Source organism: Marmota monax, unplaced genomic scaffold (assembly GCF_021218885.2).
Source record: "Marmota monax isolate L192 unplaced genomic scaffold, Marmota_monax_Labrador192_F-V1.1 WCK01_AAM20220418_F8-fsc00107, whole genome shotgun sequence".
Taxonomy (NCBI): Eukaryota; Metazoa; Chordata; class Mammalia; order Rodentia; family Sciuridae; genus Marmota; species Marmota monax.
The window spans coordinates 5,167,270-5,185,780 of record NW_026693761.1 but is presented as its reverse complement, the minus strand read 5'-3'; the positions used below and the strand labels follow the sequence as shown (position 1 = coordinate 5,185,780).

General features: G+C 39.2%; 1 protein-coding gene and 1 gene segment (V, D, J or C); one reads left to right on the top strand and one right to left on the bottom strand.

Annotated features, from left to right (window-relative positions):
• The window catches only part of LOC124103944 (T-cell receptor gamma chain C region C7.5-like), a 92,583-nt gene that overhangs the window by 35,132 nt on the left and 38,940 nt on the right, over positions 1-18,511 (top strand).
• Positions 399-1,524, bottom strand: LOC124103971 (testis-expressed protein 38-like). Its single transcript, XM_046460645.1, has 2 exons — positions 1,488-1,524; positions 399-973 (listed from the first exon to the last, which is right to left on the bottom strand). The coding sequence occupies exons 1-2, from the start codon at positions 1,522-1,524 to the stop codon at positions 399-401; spliced, it is 612 nt and encodes a 203-aa protein (XP_046316601.1).

Sequence of the window (18,511 nt, the reverse complement as noted above, 5' to 3'; positions counted from 1 at the left end):
CTTGTGGCAATTTTACTTCCCATCCTGCAGAAGAGCAGTGCCTTTGGGGACCTAGCCCAGGGTCTTGAACACATTGAATACTTGATGGAGGAAATTGAGTTCATCCACAAGTATTGGCTCAATGTGTCTCTTCAGAGCCAGCCTCCAGTTCCCATTGTATTGGTGAGACTTGTGCCACCATCACACTGGGGAAGGACGTTGCCTTCTTACTGGTAAATGAGACGCAAATGATTCTGATTTTTCAAAAAAACTTTACTATGTAACATCTATATGGGTTATGACCTGTGTATCAGGATCACAGGCTTGACTTTGACTCCTTTTTCTAATACCTGGCCCCTGAAGCTTTCACTTTCAGTGACAGTAGGCTTCGACCCTGAAGTAAAAGTCTATACATTGGGTCAGTTCATCCCTTGGGCCAGTGCAGAAAGGGAACAGAAGTGGACTTGCCTTTCAGGAGCCTTGAGAAAGGGGTAGGAGGCCCGGTGGGACAGCATGTGAGGAAAGTTCAGGGTGCTGAGGCGAGGGGCAGAGGGGATATCTGGAAAGACAATCGGGAAGGGCGATGGGGTCTGGCGCTCTGGCATCCCCTTAGGTGAGGGCTGCTGTGGGACCACCAGAGCAGGTTGGAGGGGAACAGGGTCTTCTGCCTCGGGGCTGCTGCCTCTGAAGGCATGACGCCTGTCTTCACGGGGGTGCGGCTCTGATGGAAGATCCGGAATTTCGAGTTGAATATCAGTATAGGCAACAGCCCAGGGAGGGTCTATTCTGATGGCCACCGTCATGCCATATCTGCGTCGTTTGTTGACCCAGTAGAGCAGTGGACTATAACTGAAGGTGGCAGCTTTCATCACCTCCACCCACTGCTGGGCACGCTGTCTCCTCCGCAGGTTCTTCCTCCAGTGGAGTAAGAGCATGCAGCCACCAGTTATCACGGTGCAGAGCCCCAAAAACCCGAAGTACCATGGGACCCATGCTGAGGCAGTAAAAAAAAAAAAAAGAAAAGAAAAGAGACAAGCTGACTGACAGCTCTAACTTGGGACCTGAACTGTTTCTCATTGCTCTCCTGGATTTGGCTCATTCTTCCTCTCATTCCTTCCCACCCTTCTCAAAGACATGCCTAATAATTTCCTGATTCAGTCAAAGCTATATTTGCAGGGCACATAAGAGACCCCATTAGCCTTTTTCAGATAAGGAACACTAGGTGTAGAGTGGCCAGACCTGCCCAGACTCAAGACAGGCCTTCTGGCTCCCAGTCCAGGACCCATGCAGTCATTCAGACCGAGAAGCCTCACTAAGGGCAAGGACCTCAATTGTATCTTTTCTGCTTGGGCAGAACATGGTCTCTGCCTTCAAGGAGTCCTTAGTTTCCTAGAGGAGTCTGTCTCTTAACTAAATAGCATTCCATTCAGGCAGCCACCACCCCATCCATGCAAAGGGTCTTCCCTGAAAGTTTGTCGCTCACACTCAAAAGGTCTGGGTGTACTTACGGCCAGGGAGGCCCAGGTCCTCCTTTCGTGAATCCATAAAGTTCACTCTGGTTACCAGGACTACAGCTCTGCAAAGAGTGAACTCACCCACTACTCTGCCCACCAATGGGAGTCCCCAGAAGGTCCCAGTCCCATTGTTCTCTAAAGATGAGATCACCGGGTTCTGAGCCTCAGGAATTCTTGGGCTGGTGCTTGTAGAGTGGTTGGCAGTTGATGGAATAAGGGACTCCATCTTATGACATCTCATGAGCATGTTGTCTTCCATGAAAGACTGGTCCACCATAGAATTGTCTATTCCCAACTTTGTGTGGTGAACTCACAGGAAGCCCCCAGGAAAGGGTCCTTACTCCCTCAGGAGCTTCTACTTGTGTTTTCAGTTGTTAGGGAGCCATTTTCCAGTGGGGAGTGGGGCAGGGAGGACAGTGTGCATTGGACATCCCTACCCTCGAGAAGTGTCTTACTTAGTTGTCAGGGAACACAATGGCTTAGAAGAACCATGTGGTCCAAACCTCCTCCTTTGGCTTCTACCATCTCTGTTTTGTTTCTTCAACAAGTGTTTTTTGGGCATCATTAGGTCCTGTGGGATCTCCCCTGTATGTGATCTGCTTCTCTTTCCAGCTCCGTCTCCCTCCCCACCCGTCATATACCTTTCAGCCCTGGGCATGCCAGATTCCCACAGACCCTGCTTATTCCCCTCTAAACTTTGGCTCAGACTGCTGCTTCACTCAGGAGTGTCGCTCACCACATTTCCACCACCAAACACCTCCTTATCCTCCCAGGTGGTCAGCTCCCCAACTCTGATACAAATAGTTCTTTCAGTTGATTCCCCAATTTCTAGAACTCTGAAGCAGATGAATTTGAAACAAATTGGTCCCAGGGACAGGAATCAAATTGATTTCAACAACTATAAATTTGTATAAAGTGGAAAATATAGTGTTCTACAGGTTTAATATATTATTTTTAGAAATCTGCTCTATTTGAACTGGTATAAAAGTGATGCCCTTTTAAATAATACCACTCACCTACCATGAACAGCTAAAGTTCAGATAAGTATAAATTAAACTGAAAAAATTAACCTGATGCTCTGCCACTGAGGCTTATTTTAAAATCAACATATTTTCCATCCCCTTCTCCCCATCCCTAACCTGGAACAGGATTACGTTTTGTCCCCACTCAGCTCACAACTACCAGCCCAATTAGAACAAGAGAACTGGATAAAAATTATGTTCAGAAAGTGGGGTTTTTAAATGTTATACATAAATGTATTTATTTTTATCAGTGAGCAGATACTTTATACTTCATTGGCTGCTTATTCCAAGACTTGTAAAAAGTTTTTTTAAACTTTGAATGACTGGTTGATTGATTCATTGGTTATAAAGATTTCCTTTGAAACCAACAATTTCATTATTTTTATTATTTAGAGCTGTTATTTATACTTTGCACCTTGAGTAAATGTGTGAATGGTGACCATTCAATCCCTTTGCCCTGTTTTTCCCTTATTCTAATATCATAAGAAGAATTATCAGAAGCCTCAAACATTGTCTGTATTTCTAGAGCCATGAAAAATTTAATAAAATGGAAAAGGAGTTAATTTTAAAATTTGTTATTACATTTATACAAAAAATGTGAGAGATATATTAACAGCACTGAGTGAAGTTTTACCAAAGACCCACAATAAAACCTTAATAAATGGAAAGGCAAATTCAAGAAGATAAAAACTACAGTAATACTGAAGACTATACCTACTAAATTTATATGTAAATGACTACAATTCTAATCAAATTCACCATAAAATTTTATTTTTTATTCTAGGTTATGTTAAAAATAGGGCATATTATATATTCTTAAAGGATGCATAAACATGAGACTGTGACTAAAAACTAGTTGTAGACATTTAGCATGGTAGATACTAATGGTAATAGCAGAGCTACTGACATAATGTGGTAAGGATGTAAGAAGAATGAGATAGATAAATAGAGCAGAAAGACTCCAGAAAAGTCTTTAAAGTGTATATTCAAAGTATGACATAGCAATTTTAAACTGTAGAAAAACAATATATTGTTAAACTATTAGTATTAGACAATTGTCTATTGAAAAGACGAACATATATCTCTACCTCCTACCATATGAGATAGGTTCCATATATAGATAGAAATGAAAATGACAATGACAAAGTTACGTGTGTGTTCGAAGTAATTACATCCACTGGAGAGAGGAGCATGGGGTGGGAGTGGGGTAGAAGAATCTTCACTTAATGCATTGTTTTTTTTTATGAAGTAAGAATGTAAAGAATTTTAATTTTTACAGTATTCAGAAATTATTTTTTAAAAGAATGGACAAGGGAAACTTATTGATGGTTTTAGGGAAGTAAATGACATGATCAACCCTGCTTTGGCATGATAAATACAGGAGTGGAATAAAAGGGGAGTTGTGCAGAAAAAAACAGTTTGAGTGACACAGTCATGTCTTTGTTATTCCACATTTTTTTGGTTCATTATAGTTGTATATGTTGATGGGATTTGTTGTTACATATTCATAAATACACACAATATAACAATATAATTTGGCCCATATCACACTCAAGCAATTTCCCCTTCCCTCCCTTTCTTCCATCCCTTGGTCCCTTTCCTTTACTGATCTCCCTTTGACTTTTAGGAAATCCACCATGACCTTTGTTTCTCTTTTTCCTCTCTAACTTCTGGCCTATGATAGAAAACATACGACCCTTAATTTTCTGAGTTTGACTTATTTTGCTTATCATTATTATCTTTAGTTCCATCTATCTTCCTGAAAATGCCCTAATTTCGTTTTTCCTATGGCTGAATAAAACTCCATAGTGTATATGTACAACATTTTCTTTATTCATCTATTGGACACCTAGGCTTATTCCATAGTTTGGCTATTGTGAATTATGTTTCTATGAACATGGGTATTCATGTATCACTGTAGTAAAATGACTTTAATTCTTCAGAATAAATACATAGAAGTGGTATGTCTAGGTCACATGTATGGTGGTCCCATGCCTAGTTGTTTGAGGAGTCTCTACTTCATACTGATTTGCACAGTGGTTGTACTAATTGACAGTCCCTGAACAGTGTAATAGTGTTTCTTTTTCTCCACATCCTCTCCAGCTTTTATTATTATTTATATTCTTGATGACTTCTATTCTGACTGGTATGGATGAAATCTCAGTGTATTTTTTATTTTCATTTCTCTAATTGCTAATGATGTTGATCATTTTTTTATTTATTTGTTGGTTATTTGTATTTCTGCTTTTGTGTAGCATCTGTTTAGTTAATTTGCCCATTTATTAATTGGTGTAAAGTTTTTCAAATTTTTCATATATTCTAGACATTAATACTCTGTCAGAAGAAAAGTTTGCAAAGTATTTCTCCAATTCTGTGGGTTCTCTCTTCACATTACTATTTTTTTCCTTTTCTGTGCAGAAGTTTTTAATTAGATGTCATCCATTTATTAACTCTTGGCATTATTTTCTGAGTTTTAGGGGTCCTATTAAGAAAGTCATTACCTGTTCCTAAAAGCTGGAGTGTTGACCCTATATTTTCTTCTAGGACTTGCATAGCTTCTGGTCTAATTCCAAGGTCTGTGCTTCATTTTGGGGTGACTTTTGTGCAGGATGAGAGTTAAAGGTTTGGTTTCATTCTTTTCACAGCGCTATTTATTAAAATAGAAGTGCAATAGATTAGACAAAATGGAATGAAAGGAAGGGAGAGGATAGGAATAGAAAAGGCAGTAGAATAAATGTAACATAATTTTCCTATGTACACAAATGAAAATACCTAAGTGAATGCCATTATGCCCACCCACAAGAATGAGTTCCTAATTAGAATAAATTATAGTCCGTGCTTGTATAATTTTATCTAAATGGATTCTACTGTCATGTGTAACTAACAAGAACCATATAAAAAGGGGTGCTCTGTTTTCTCCAATATATGTTTTTTGGCATTTTGTCAAGGATCAGATGAGCATAGACATGTGAGTCTGTTTCTGTGTCTTTTACTTTACATCCTTTGTCTATGCATCTATTTTTATGCCAGTACCATGCAGTTTTTGTTACTATAGCTTTGTGGTATAATTTGAAGTCAGTTGTGCCTCTAGCATGGCTTTTTTTGGATTAAAATTGCTTTGGCTATTCTTTTATTCTTCCAAATGAATTTCAGGACTGTTTTTTCTAGTACCATGAAGAACATCACTGATATTTTGATGGGGATTACATTGAATCTGTACTATGCTGTTGGTAGTATGGCAGTATTAACAATATTGTTCTTCCTATCCATGAACAGGAGATGTCTTTCCATCTGTTGAGGCCTATTTCAATTTCTCTTTTTAGTGTTCTATAGTTTTCATTATAGACATCTTTCACCACCTTTGTTAGATTCATTCCTAGGTAATGTTTTTTGAGGCTATTGTGAATAAAATTGTTTTCTTGATTTTTTTCTCAATAATTTTGTTGTTGGTATATAGAAAAGTTATTAAATTTTGTATGTTGATTTTTTAAACCTGATACTTTGCTAAATTTGATTATTAGCTCTAGCAGTCTTTTTGTGGAGTTTTTGGATCTTCTAGGTGTAGGATCATATAATCTGCAAGCAGTGATAGATTGATTTTATTTTATTTTTATCACTTTTATTTATTTCTCTCATATAATAGCTCTAGCTAGAATTTCTAGCACCATATTAAGTAGGAATGGTGAAAGTGGGCATCCTTGTCTTGTATCATATTTTCAAGGAAACACATTCACTTTTTCCCATTTACCATGAAGTTGGCTTTGGGTTTTTTACATATAAAGTCTTTATGATGTTGAGGTAGGCTCCTTCTAGCCCTAGTTTCTTAGGTGTCTTTATCACAGATGAATGCTGAATATTATCAAAAGCTTTCTCTTTATCTATCAAGAGTACTATATTTTTTGTTCTTAATTCTGTTAATGTGGTGAATTACATTTATTGATTTGCATACATTAAACCATTCTTGCATCTCTGGATTAAAACCAACATGGCTGTGTGTGCAATCTTCTTAATATATTGTTGAACAAAATGTACTAATATTTTATTAAGTATTTTTACAAGGTTTCGTAAGTATTTTAGTAGGTTTCTTTCCTCGATGTGTCCTTATCTGGATTTGGTATGAGTGTGATATTGGCTTCATAGAGTAAATTTGGAAGTGTTCCATCCTTGTCTATTTCATGAAATAATTTGAGGAATATTGGCACTAGTTCTTCTTTAAAGGTTTGGTAGAATTCAGCTAAGATTCCATGTGGTCCTGGGCATTTCTTTGTTGGAAGGCTTTTTATTACTGCTTGTATGTCATTACAATTTATTTATCTGTTTAGGTTTCCGACATCCTCTTGATTTAGTTTTGGCAGATTGTATTTGTCTAGAAATGAGTCCCTTTCTTCTAGGTTTTCCAATTTATTGGAGTATAAGATTTCTATTTTTTTTAAATTTTTATTGTTGGTTGTTCAAAACATTACATAGTTCTTGATATATCATATTTCACACTTTGATTCAAGTGGGTTATGAACTCCCATTTTTACCCCATATACAGATTGCAGAATCACATCAGTTACACTTCCATTGATTTACATATTGCCATACTAGTGTCTGTTGTATTCTGCTGCCTTTCCTATCCTCTATTATCCCCCCTCCCCTCCCCTCCCCTCTTCTCTCTCTATCCCCTCTACTGTAATTCATTTCTCCCCCTTATATTATTTTTCCCTTTCCCCTCACTTCCTCTTGTATGTAATTTTGTATAACCCTGAGGGTCTCCTTCCATTTCAATGCAATTTCCCTTCTCTCTCCCTTTCCCTCCCACCTCTCATCCCTGTTTAATGTTAATCTTCTTCTCATGCTCTTCGTCCCTACTCTGTTCTTAGTTACTCTCCTTATATCTAAGAAGACATTTGGCATTTGTTTTTCAGGGATTGGCTAGCTTCACTTAGCAAAATCTGCTCTAATGCCATCCATTTCCCTGCAAATTCTATGATTTTGTCATTTTTTTATGCAGAGTAATACTCCATTGTGTATAAATGCCACATTTTTTTATCCATTCGTCTATTGAAGGGCATCTAGGTTGGTTCCACAGTCTTGCTATTGTGAATTGTGCTGCTATGAACATCGATGTAGCAGTGTCCCTGTAGCATGCTCTTTTTAGGTCTTTAGGGCATAGACTGAGAAGGGGAATAGCTGGGTCAAATGGTGGTTCCATTCCCAGCTTTCCAAGAAATCTCCATACTGCTTTCAAAATTGGCTGCACCAATTTGCAGTCCCACCAGCAATGTACAAGTGTACCCTTTTCCCCACATCCTTGCCAGCACTGTTGTTGTTTGACTTCATAATGGCTGCCAATCTTACTGGAGTGAGATGGTATCTTACGGTGGTTTTGATTTGCATTTCTCTCACTGCTAGAGATGGTGAGCATTTTTTCATGTACTTGTTGATTGATTGTATGTCCTCCTCTGAGAAGTGTCTGTTCAGGTCCTTGGCCCATTTGTTGATTGGGTTATTTGTTATCTTATTGTCTAATTTTTTGAGTTCTTTGTATACTCTGGATATTAGGGCTCTATCTGAAGTGTGAGGAGTAAAGATTTGTTCCCAGGATGTAGGCTCCCTATTTACCTCTCTTACTGTTTCTTTTGCTGAGAAAAAACTTTTTAGTTTGAGTAAGTCCCATTTGTTGATTCTAGTTATTAACTTTTGTGCTATGGGTGTCCTATTGAGGAATTTGGAGCCCAACCCCACAGTATGTAGATCGTAGCCAACTTTTTCTTCTATCAGACGGTGTGTCTCTGATTTGATATCAAGCTCCTTGATCCATGTTGAGTTAACTTTTGTGCATGGTGAGAGAAAGGGATTCAGTTTCATTTTGTTTCATATGGATTTCCAGTTTTCCCAGCACCATTTGTTGAAGATGCTATCCTTCCTCCATTGCATGCTTTTAGCCCCTTTATCAAATATAAGATAGTTGTAGTTTTGTGGATTGGTTTCTGTGTCCTCTATTCTGTACCATTGGTCCACCCGCCTGTTTTGGTACCAGTACCATGCTGTTTTTGTTACTATTGCTCTGTAGTATAGTTTGAAGTCTGGTATCGCTATACCGCCTGATTCACACTTCCTGCTTAGCATTGTTTTTGCTATTCTGGGTCTTTTATTTTTCCATATGAATTTCATGATTGCTTTCTCTATTTCTACAAGAAATGCCGTTGGGATTTTGATTGGCATTGCATTAAACCTATAGAGAACTTTTGGTAATATCGCCATTTTGATGATGTTAGTTCTGCCTATCCATGAACAGGGTATATTTTTCCATCTTCTAAGATCTTCTTCTATTTCTCTCTTTAGGGTTCTGTAGTTTTCATTGTATAAGTCTTTCACCTCTTTTGTTAGGTTGATTCCCAAGTATTTTATTTTTATTTTTTGAGGATATTGTGAATGGAGTGGTTGTCCTCATTTCCATTTCAGAGGATTTGTCGCTGATATACAGGAATGCCTTTGATTTATGCGTGTTGATTTTATATCCTGCCACTTTGCTGAATTCATTTATTAGCTCTAATAGTTTCTTTGTAGACCTTTTGGGTCTGCTAAGTATAGAATCATGTCACCTGCAAATAGTGATAATTTAAGTTCTTCTTTTCCTATTTTGATGCCTTTAATTTCTTTCATCTGTCTAATTGCTCTGGCCAGTGTTTCGAGAACTATGTTGAACAGAAGTGGAGAGAGAGGGCATCCCTGTCTTGTTCCAGATTTTAGAGGGAATGCTTTCAATTTTTCTCCATTCAGGATGATGCTAGCCTGAGGCTTAGCATAGATTGCTTTTACAATATTGAGGTATGTTCCTGTTATCCCTAGTTTTTCTAGAGTTTTGAACATAAAGGGATGCTGTACTTTGTCGAATGCTTTTTCCGCATCTATCGAGATGATCATATGGTTCTTATTTTTAAGTCTATTGATGTGGTGAATAACATTTATTGATTTCCGTATATTGAACCAGCCTTGCATCCCAGGGATGAATCCTACTTGATCATGGTGCACAATTTTTTTGATATGTTTTTGTATCCGATTCGCCAGAATTTTATTGAGGATTTTTGCATCTAGGTTCATTAGAGATATTGGTCTGTAGTTTTCTTTCTTTGAAGTGTCTTTGTCTGGTTTAGGAATCAGGGTGATGTTGGCCTCGTAGAATGAATTTGGAAGTTCTCCCTCTTTTTCTATTTCCTGAAATAGCTTGAAAAGTATTGGTATTAGTTCCTCTTTAAAGGTTTTGTAAAACTCTGCTGTATACCCATCCGGTCCTGGGCTTTTCTTAGTTGGTAGTCTTTTGATGGTTTCTTCCATTTCCTCTATTGATATTCTTGCCTTCTACTTCTTTTGCTGTTGTTTTGCTCTTCCTTTTCAAGGATTTTGAGATGAAGTATGAGATCATTTATTTGTTGGTTTTTTCTTTTTTTAAGGAATGAACTCCAAGCAATGAATTTTCCTCTTAGAACTGCTTTCAATGTGTCCCATAGATTCCGATATGTTGTGTCTGTGTTTTCATTTATCTCTAAGAATTTTTTAATTTCCTCCTTGATGTCTTCTATAACCCATTGATCATTCAGTAACCTATTGTTGATTCTCCAAGTGATGCATGATTTTTCCTTCCTTCTTTTATCCTTGATTTTTAGTTTCATTCCATTATGATCAGATAAGATGCATCGTATTATCTCTACTCTTTTTTATTGTCTAAGAGTTGCCCTGTGACATAATATATGATCTATTTTTGAGAAGGATCCATGTGCTGCTGAGAAAAAAGTGTAACTGCTTGATGTTGGGTGGTATATTCTATATATGTCAATTAAGTCTAGGTTATTAATTGTGTTATTGAGTTCTATAGTTTCCTTATTCAACTTTTGTTTGGAAGATCTGTGCAGTGGTGAGAGAGGTGTGTTGAAGTCTCCCATGATTATTGTATGGTGGTCTATTAGACTCTTGAACTTGAGAAGAGTTTGTTTGATGAACATAGCTGCACCATTGTTTGGGGCATATATATTTATGATTGTTATGTCTTGTTGCTGTATGGTTCCCTTGAGCAGTATGTAGTGTCCCTCTTTATCCCTTTTGATTAACTTTGCTTGAAATCTATTTTATTTGATATGAGTATGGACACTCCTGCTTGTTTCCGAAGTCCATATGAGTGATATGATTTTTCCCAACCTTTCACCTTCAGTCTATGTATGTCTTTTCCTATCAAATGCATCTCCTGTAGGCAGCATATTGTTGGGTCTTGTTTTGTGATCCATTCTACTAGCCTGTGTCTCTTGATTGGTGAGTTTAAGCCATTAACATTTAGGGTTATTATTGAGATATGGGTTGTTGTTCCAGCCATATTTGTTTATTTATGTTACTAAAGATGGTTTGTTTTCCTGTTTGATTATTTTCCCCCCTTTACTGTCCTACCTCCCACTGTTGGTTTTCATTGTTATTTTCCATTTCCTCTTCCTGTAATGTTTTGCTGAGGATGTTTTGAAGAGATGGTTTTCTAGCTGCAAATTCTTTTAACTTTTGTTTATCGTGGAGGGTTTTAATTTCATCTCCCATCTTGAAGCTTAATTTCGCTGGATACACGATTCTTGGTTGGAACCCATTTTCTTTCAGTGTTTGAAATATGCTATTCCAGAATCTTCTAGCTTTCAGAGTCTGTGTTGAGAGATCAGCTGTTATCCTGATGGGTTTACCCCTAAATGTAATCTGCTTCCTTTCTCTTGTAACTTTTAAAATTCTCTCCTTATTCTGTATGTTGGGCATCTTCATTATAATGTGTCTAGGTGTGGATCTCTTATGATTTTGCACATTCGGAGTCCTGTAGGCTTCTAGGATTTGGGATTCTGTCTCATTCTTCAAGTCTGGGAAGTTTTCTCGTATTATTTCATTGAATAGATTGCTCATTCCTTTGGTTTGGAGCTCTATACCTTCCTGTATCCCAATGACTCTTAAGTTTGGTCTCTTTATGTTATCCCATATTTCTTGGATGTTCTGCTCATGGTTTCTTAACAGTCTTGCTGAGCTGTCTATGTTCTTTTCCAGTTGAAATAGTTTGTCTTCATTGTCTGATGTTCTATCTTCTAAGTGTTCTACTCTGCTGGTAGTATTCTCAATTGAGTTTTTAAGTTGGTTTATTGCTTCCTGCATTTCTAGGATTTCTGTTTGTTTGTTTTTTATAACCTCTATCTCCCTGTATAGTTGATCTTTTGCTTCTTGGATTTGTTTATGTAACTCATTGTTGAAGTGATCTTTCATTGTCTGATTTTGCTGTCTAATGTCTTCCTTGAGACTCCAGATCATCTGAAGCATGTATATCCTGAATTCTTTATCTGACATTCCATCTGCTGCAGCTATTACCTCTTCTAAAGTTGAGTTGACCTGCATTGCTTGTGGTCATTTCTTTCCTTGTCTTTTCATACTGCTCGTGTTTCTTTCTGCTTGGTGAAACTGTTGTGTTTTTGAAATTTTCCCCCTATATATTTATATTGCTCTTGTATAGTTGAAAAGTCTCCTTTGCAGGGGCGGGCGGCGGCTGTGCACCTCCTCCAATTGGGGTGATCTGTCTACCACGCTGACGGGCCTCTGGGCCTGTTCTGCCGGTCAGTCGCAGGTCTGCTTTGTCTGTTCTGCCGGTCGGTTGCAGGTCTGACTACCTTGCAGGCGATGGTGGCGGCTCTGCTCTGCCCCTACTCCAATTGGGGTGACTTGTCTACCACGCCGGCAGGCCACTGGGCTTGTTCCGCTGGTCGGTCACAGGTCTGCCTACCTTGTGGGCTCGGGCGGCGGCTCTGCTTGGCCCCTACTCCAATTGGGGTGACGTGACTACCACACTGGCCGGTCGCTAGGCCTGTTCCAGGTGCGGGTGGGGGCTCTGCTCTGCCCCTCTGGCTTGATGACAAAGTGAGAGAGACTCGGGTGTATGTGACTCACTTTCTTTACCAGGAGACCAACTGTCTGTCGCCGCTGGTATCAATGAAGTTATCTCCTCCACCGCTTTCTGATGACATCAGATCTCTGCCATGTTGGTATCCCATGCAAATGGCAGCATTTCATTTCCTTTGCCGGGTGACCAAAGCAACGGGTGAGTCCTGACCGGCCCTCACAAGCCCCGTCTCAATCCTGTTGCCACTGCCTATGAAGGCTCGGTTGGTATTTACCTCCACAGTATTCAGCAGGACCGGGACCGAGAAGCAGTTTCCGCAGGTTCTTTAGCCCTGGGCCAGAGCAGTTCCGGGAGCCGGAATTCGGCCACTCCGGGCTCAGTGTATGTTCTGATAGGAGCAGGCTCCAAGAAGCAGTTTCCGCGGGTTCTTTAGCACTGAGCCTGAGTAATTTGTCTGCGGACGCAGGCGAATGGCAGCCTGAAATTACCTGATCTATACTGAATGAGCTGCGATCAGTCGAAAACAGGGATGGTGACGTCAGCTCTCCAAGATGGTGGCTGATGGCTTCCTCTGTGGTCTGACTGCTGTGGAGAACAGAATTGGATCGCTTCCTTCCCCTGTCTCAAACCCATAATTCAGCGCTGAGTACAGTGATTGCACAGCTGGCAGGAGCCCGCAGAATCCGCAGCACTGTATCTTTGCGTTGCTATCTCGTCGTTTCCCAGCGCGCGCCGCAGACTCTAGCCGTGGGGCGATTTGCTGAATAAGCAGCGTGACCCTCCTTGTGGACAAATCGCTCGCGTTTGAGCCCCCATAGCTGATCCTCGTGCGATGGAAATCCTTCCTCTAGGTTTTGGAGCACCCCAATTTTGCTGGAAATTCCTAACAAGATAGCTTTTAGCCGTTCTAACTCATCATTCTCCCGCACAGTGATGCGGTACATGTTGGTGATGCACTCCCTTCGCCACCATCTTTCAGAGCCTTCCGTTTAAGTTTTCTAAATACTCCCAATTGATCTTTCCCTCATTTATAATCTCATTAATTTGATTTTTCTCCCTTTATCTTTTTGTTTAGTTTGGCTAAGTGCTAATCATCATTGATCTTTGTATTATTTTTCTTTTATCCTCAAGTTTATAGATTTTGGCTCTGATCTTAATTTTATTGGTTTTGGAACTGGTTTACTCTTCTTTTTCCACATTCTTGAGATGTATCATTGGGTTGTTTATTTGGGATTTTTCTGACTTTTTTTTATCTAGACACTCATAGCTGTAAACTTTCCGCTTAGAACTTTCTTCACAGTTTCCCAGATATGCCAGTGGAAGTGACCTACAACAGAAGCTGATTCAAATAATTCTTAGCTTCTCAACTTCTGTTTCCTCCAGTCTGATGGGATGGGAAGTACTGTCAGAACAGATCAATACACTCCCAGGGGCCACTGCAGAATTCTGTTTGTGGAGTTCTGGAAGTTGGGGCTTAGGTCTAATCAGGCTTCTGGGCTCTGTTGGGTGGTATTTGCTCTGGAGAGATTAGATCAACACACCCCTAGGGATTGGCAGTTGCAGATCTCTGCTGCGAGTCTGGATCTCAGGAGCCTGCCAAGGATTCTATTTGTGGGGTGGGAGAGCCAATCCTTTACCCTCTCTGCTGCCCATGAACACATCCTTTCCAGGCTCCCTATGCTTAGTTCCTGAGTATATTCACACATGTTTTTTCAGATTCCTGAAGTGTTTGAGAAGGGTCATGTGAGCCAACAAACTCAAAGGGGGAAGCAAGGTAGGCCCTCTTCTCTTTTACAACTTGAGTTCCCCTGGATAATATAAGCTCTATGACTATTTCACTCCTGTTCTGCTTTGTACACCTTAGGTCATGTGGTAGGTGCTTGCAAGAACAATGTGGCTATGTTTGCCCAGATCTCTTGATTCCTGCAGCAGCAGCTGCAGCAAAGCCACCTCAAGATTTCTCCTACCTCAGCTCTTTGGCCACTTGGGAAACATGAGGCACTTTTTATGCACCAGTATGCCATGCATCATTTGGATCTGCTAAGAGAAGGCTGCTTTTCTGATCTCAAGTTTTCCATATTAAATCTGTTTGTTATGTTTCTCTCTGTGCTGAACAAGCACTACTACTGCTGCTGACACAACTAGCTTGGCTCCAATGTATTCTTTCTTCTTCATCAAGACACTCTGGCTGTCCACCATTGAGTTTTAGTAAGATTCCTCTTTTCATCTCAGAGAGAATGGATGACTAGGAATCTAGCCTTCCTCTATCCTTCCATGTTTTATATATGATCACCACAAACCAATAAGTGCAATGAAGGACCTATGTTACTGCTAGGAGTCATACAGAATGGCTGGTGCAATTAACATTAATGGATTTTTTTAAAGTTCTAACAAGATTTTCATGAAAGAAACCAAATTACCATCTTAGGAAGTTGAGAGTAAAAGAAAAGACCCATTAAAATCAGAACAATCCTGCTCAGATCCCAGTTTTTGTTGATGTGACCTTTGACATGCACACTTCTCAAAGCCTTGGTCTCCTAATCAGTACAGTGGAGACAGTGAGATTCATTTCTCAGGACTTTGTGAGATTCATGATCTAAATGTGTATAGATCAGAGAATGAACACAGTAGGCCTTTAAAAACAGTTCATTTTCTCTTAATGATGCAAATATTCATGCATACAGTATTCAATGTTTAAGAAAAAATGGAAACATTTTGTTATATAAAAATGGGTATTTTATCATCTCACCATGCATTATGTATCACACACACACACACACACACACACTCAACACATCCTGAGATGAACAGTGGAGACAACTAAAATTCTATTTCAAACAGAGTGAGTAATGAAGAAGTAACTACAAAAGTGACAAGAAGCCCCTACACATATGACAGCTAGTTATGAATTTTCACAGTGTCCACAGGCAAACATTCCTAGTGGAGCCCCATTTCTTTTTGACTAATAAGAAATGTTTGTTTGAAGCAGGAACTCATCAAATGCACTTCATGTGGAAGAATTCTCTCCTAGAGAATTAACACTCTATCCTCAAGTTCAAAAATTCCCTTTTCACTTTTTTATCTTGTTTTTCCAGGAGGACAAGCCCTAGCCACAAGCTCTGTTGTAGTGAAATGAAAGAAAATTGATAGATACAGGGTATACTATGAATTAAGTTCATCCATACATATATCTCTTTCAGCTATATCTATAAATAATTGTGATACTAAAAACTAAATGTGAAACAGAATTCAAGATTTCAAACTGAGGTGGAATTTGAGTTAAACTTTGAATATTCCAGACCTTATTCATTGCACAGGTTTACAATGCTTGGTTGGAGTTGGAAGGATGGTATGTCAGGTACAGTTTCTAGATCTAGACCCGTTCTAAGGCCAAAGATCTGCAACTGGCCCTATATGACATTGGGGGTTGCTCTCCCAACAGTCACAGGGATGATTGAATTATATGAAGAGTAGATAAAACGGTTGATTTGCATATTCTAAAAAGCAATATACCAGTGCATGGTACTGGAAACCAAGTACGCAGTGGGCAGATTATAGACAATGATAATATACTGCATTTTTCCAAAAGGTAGAAGAAAGGAGTTTGAATGTTTTCACCAATAAGACATGATAAAATTTTTAAGAGATTAAAGTATTTATCCTAACTTGAACATTACATAATGTACAGATTTATGGAAATATAACATGATACCACTGAAGTATGTATAATTTTATGTGTATATGTGCATTAAAATAATTTAAATTTAATAAATCACTGAAAAAATCATCTTTAAAAATGTGAAGTCTTTGACGTTCAAGGATTAATGCTTAATTTTAAGATTGGGCTAGAGCTTTCCTTGGAAAGATTATTTTTGAACTTCCTTACCCTGTAGTTCTAATTATTTTTTTATATGTAAAGTCAAACATTTGTTTGGTCAGTATAAATGATAACAGTGTTTACTTTGTAATGATGGATGTTCTGTGTTTTAGCCAGCTTCTTCACTACTATGAGTAAAAGACCCAACCAGAACAATTTTAGAGGATAAAAATGATAAAATTTTTATTTAAGGGCTCATGGTTTCAGAGATCTCAGTCCATAGACAGCTGGCTCCATTCCTCAGGGCTCCACATGAGGCTGAATATCATCAAGGAAGAGTGTGTTGGTGGGAAGCAGCTCACATGATGATCAGGAAGCAGGAGGAGAGACTGCACTCACCAAATACAAATGTTTTCTTCAAAGCCATGCCCCCAATGACCACCTCCTCCAGCCATATCCCACCTGCCTTTAGTCGCCACTTAATCAATCCCATCAAGTGATTAATTCACTGATTATGTTAAACCAATCATTTCCTCTCTGAACCTTCTTGAATTGTCTCACATGTGAGCTTTTGGGGAACACTTCACATCCAAACCATAACATTCTGTTTCCCATACCTATCTACTCAGAAATTTACAAAGTCAAATTTCCTTGTCAAAACAACAGGGACACTCAGTGCTATCACGTTAGCCATTGAATCTGTAAGTACTGAGTGTGGTTTAACCTGAATATCCAGTTAAATCTCACAAATTAGTTAGTTATTTTCGCTAGTCTTTGAGTTACACCAGGAAATAAGAGTGTCCATGGGAACATTTGGGCCATGAACTTCAGAATTATAATCAGGTGGTTATTGTTGGCACAAGTTGCCTATTACTCTGTAAATGTTAGTGTGAACATAAGAAATGTCTAACCCTACATTGAAGCATAGGGTGTAAAGGTAGTTCTTCATACTAGAATCATAATTTTTGTCTGGAGCTCTGTCCTAACAGCCAACTGAAGACCCAGAGGTTTGGGTCTAGTTTGTGGTTATCTTTTTAGTAGGGGAAACCACAGGTCTCAGGGTTCCTGTAATCTGCTTTCAGATCTCACATCACACAAAACCTGAGAATATGAGGTCCTCCTCATCTCTGTTACCAAAGAAGGCAAATTATTTGGAAGTTTAAGAAATTAGCATCAATTTTACCACACATCCTCGTCATGTATTACAGGAAATCGTGCACTTTTTACACTCACTGAGAAGAGAAAGTTTGAGGATAAAAGCAACATGTTCTGGAAATTTGGGTGAGGGCCTGGGATTGTGAACAATAATTTTTTGGGGGCTACTTATTCGACATTGTTTAGGCATGATATAATGGCATAGATTTGCTGCAGTTGCTGTTCTTATTTCTGAGGTGTGATTAGTAAAACATTGGACATGAAAAAGTCCTGGGTCACTCTAACACTGCAGAAAACAGGCTAGTGCCACCAAATTTGAACCAAATTCAAGGTGACCCAGTTGGGACTGTTCTGAAGCTTCATAGCAAAGACTAAGAAATCTGGGCCTTGGGTCATCAGCAGATCCTTCTGGAGGTGGCAAAGAGTTCATACGTTTATTCATAAAATAATGTCAATCTCTGCCTTGCACATGCTCTGATGGTTGATGGCAAGGAATCTGCTCCAATTTTAGGATTTTAGAAGTGAGAGGAAGCCACAAAAATGAAGGGCAGTAAGGAGCCATGGAAGTACAGCATGATTAGATGGAGCATAGCATCCATTAGATGCAAACCTCATCCCCTTCTTAACAGTGTGGTGGTCACATACTTAGTCTATATCAGAGCTGGTTGAGGTCTGGGTCTTCATCTGGGAAGATAAGGCATAGTTGCTACACCTCCATTTTGAAGAATGATATGCAATGCTGCTAAAAGAAGCTTAGCACTGACCACAGGATAGGCAGGAAGATGCACTGAACTGAGACTCTGAAGATAGGAGTGTAGCCCATCCTCTGTGGATCACTTGCTTGGGCAAGCCAGTTGCCTTCTCTGGGTCTTAGCCTCCTTATTTAAACAGTGAGCAAAAGGCTTGTTATGGTTTAGATATTAGGTGCCCCCTAAAAGCTCATGTGTGAGACAATGCAAAAAGGCTTAGAGGTGAAATGACCGGGTTATGAGAATCTTAAGACAAAAGTGAATTATTCCCCTAGTGGGATTAACTGAGTGGTAACTGAAGATAGGTAGCATGTGGCTAGAGGAGGTGGGTCATTGGGGGCATGGCTTTGGGGTATATACTTTTTATCTAGCAAGTGGAGTTT

What these genes read in the sequence shown, in the direction of transcription:
- LOC124103971 (XM_046460645.1), bottom strand. Translation starts at nt 1,524, where the DNA reads ATGGATTCACGAAAGGAGGACCTGGGCCTCCCTGGCC. An exon ending in GGACCTGGGCCTCCCTGGCC is followed by an intron (nt 974 to 1,487) that starts GTAAGTACACCC and finishes TTACTGCCTCAG; the next exon opens with CATGGGTCCCATGGTACTTC.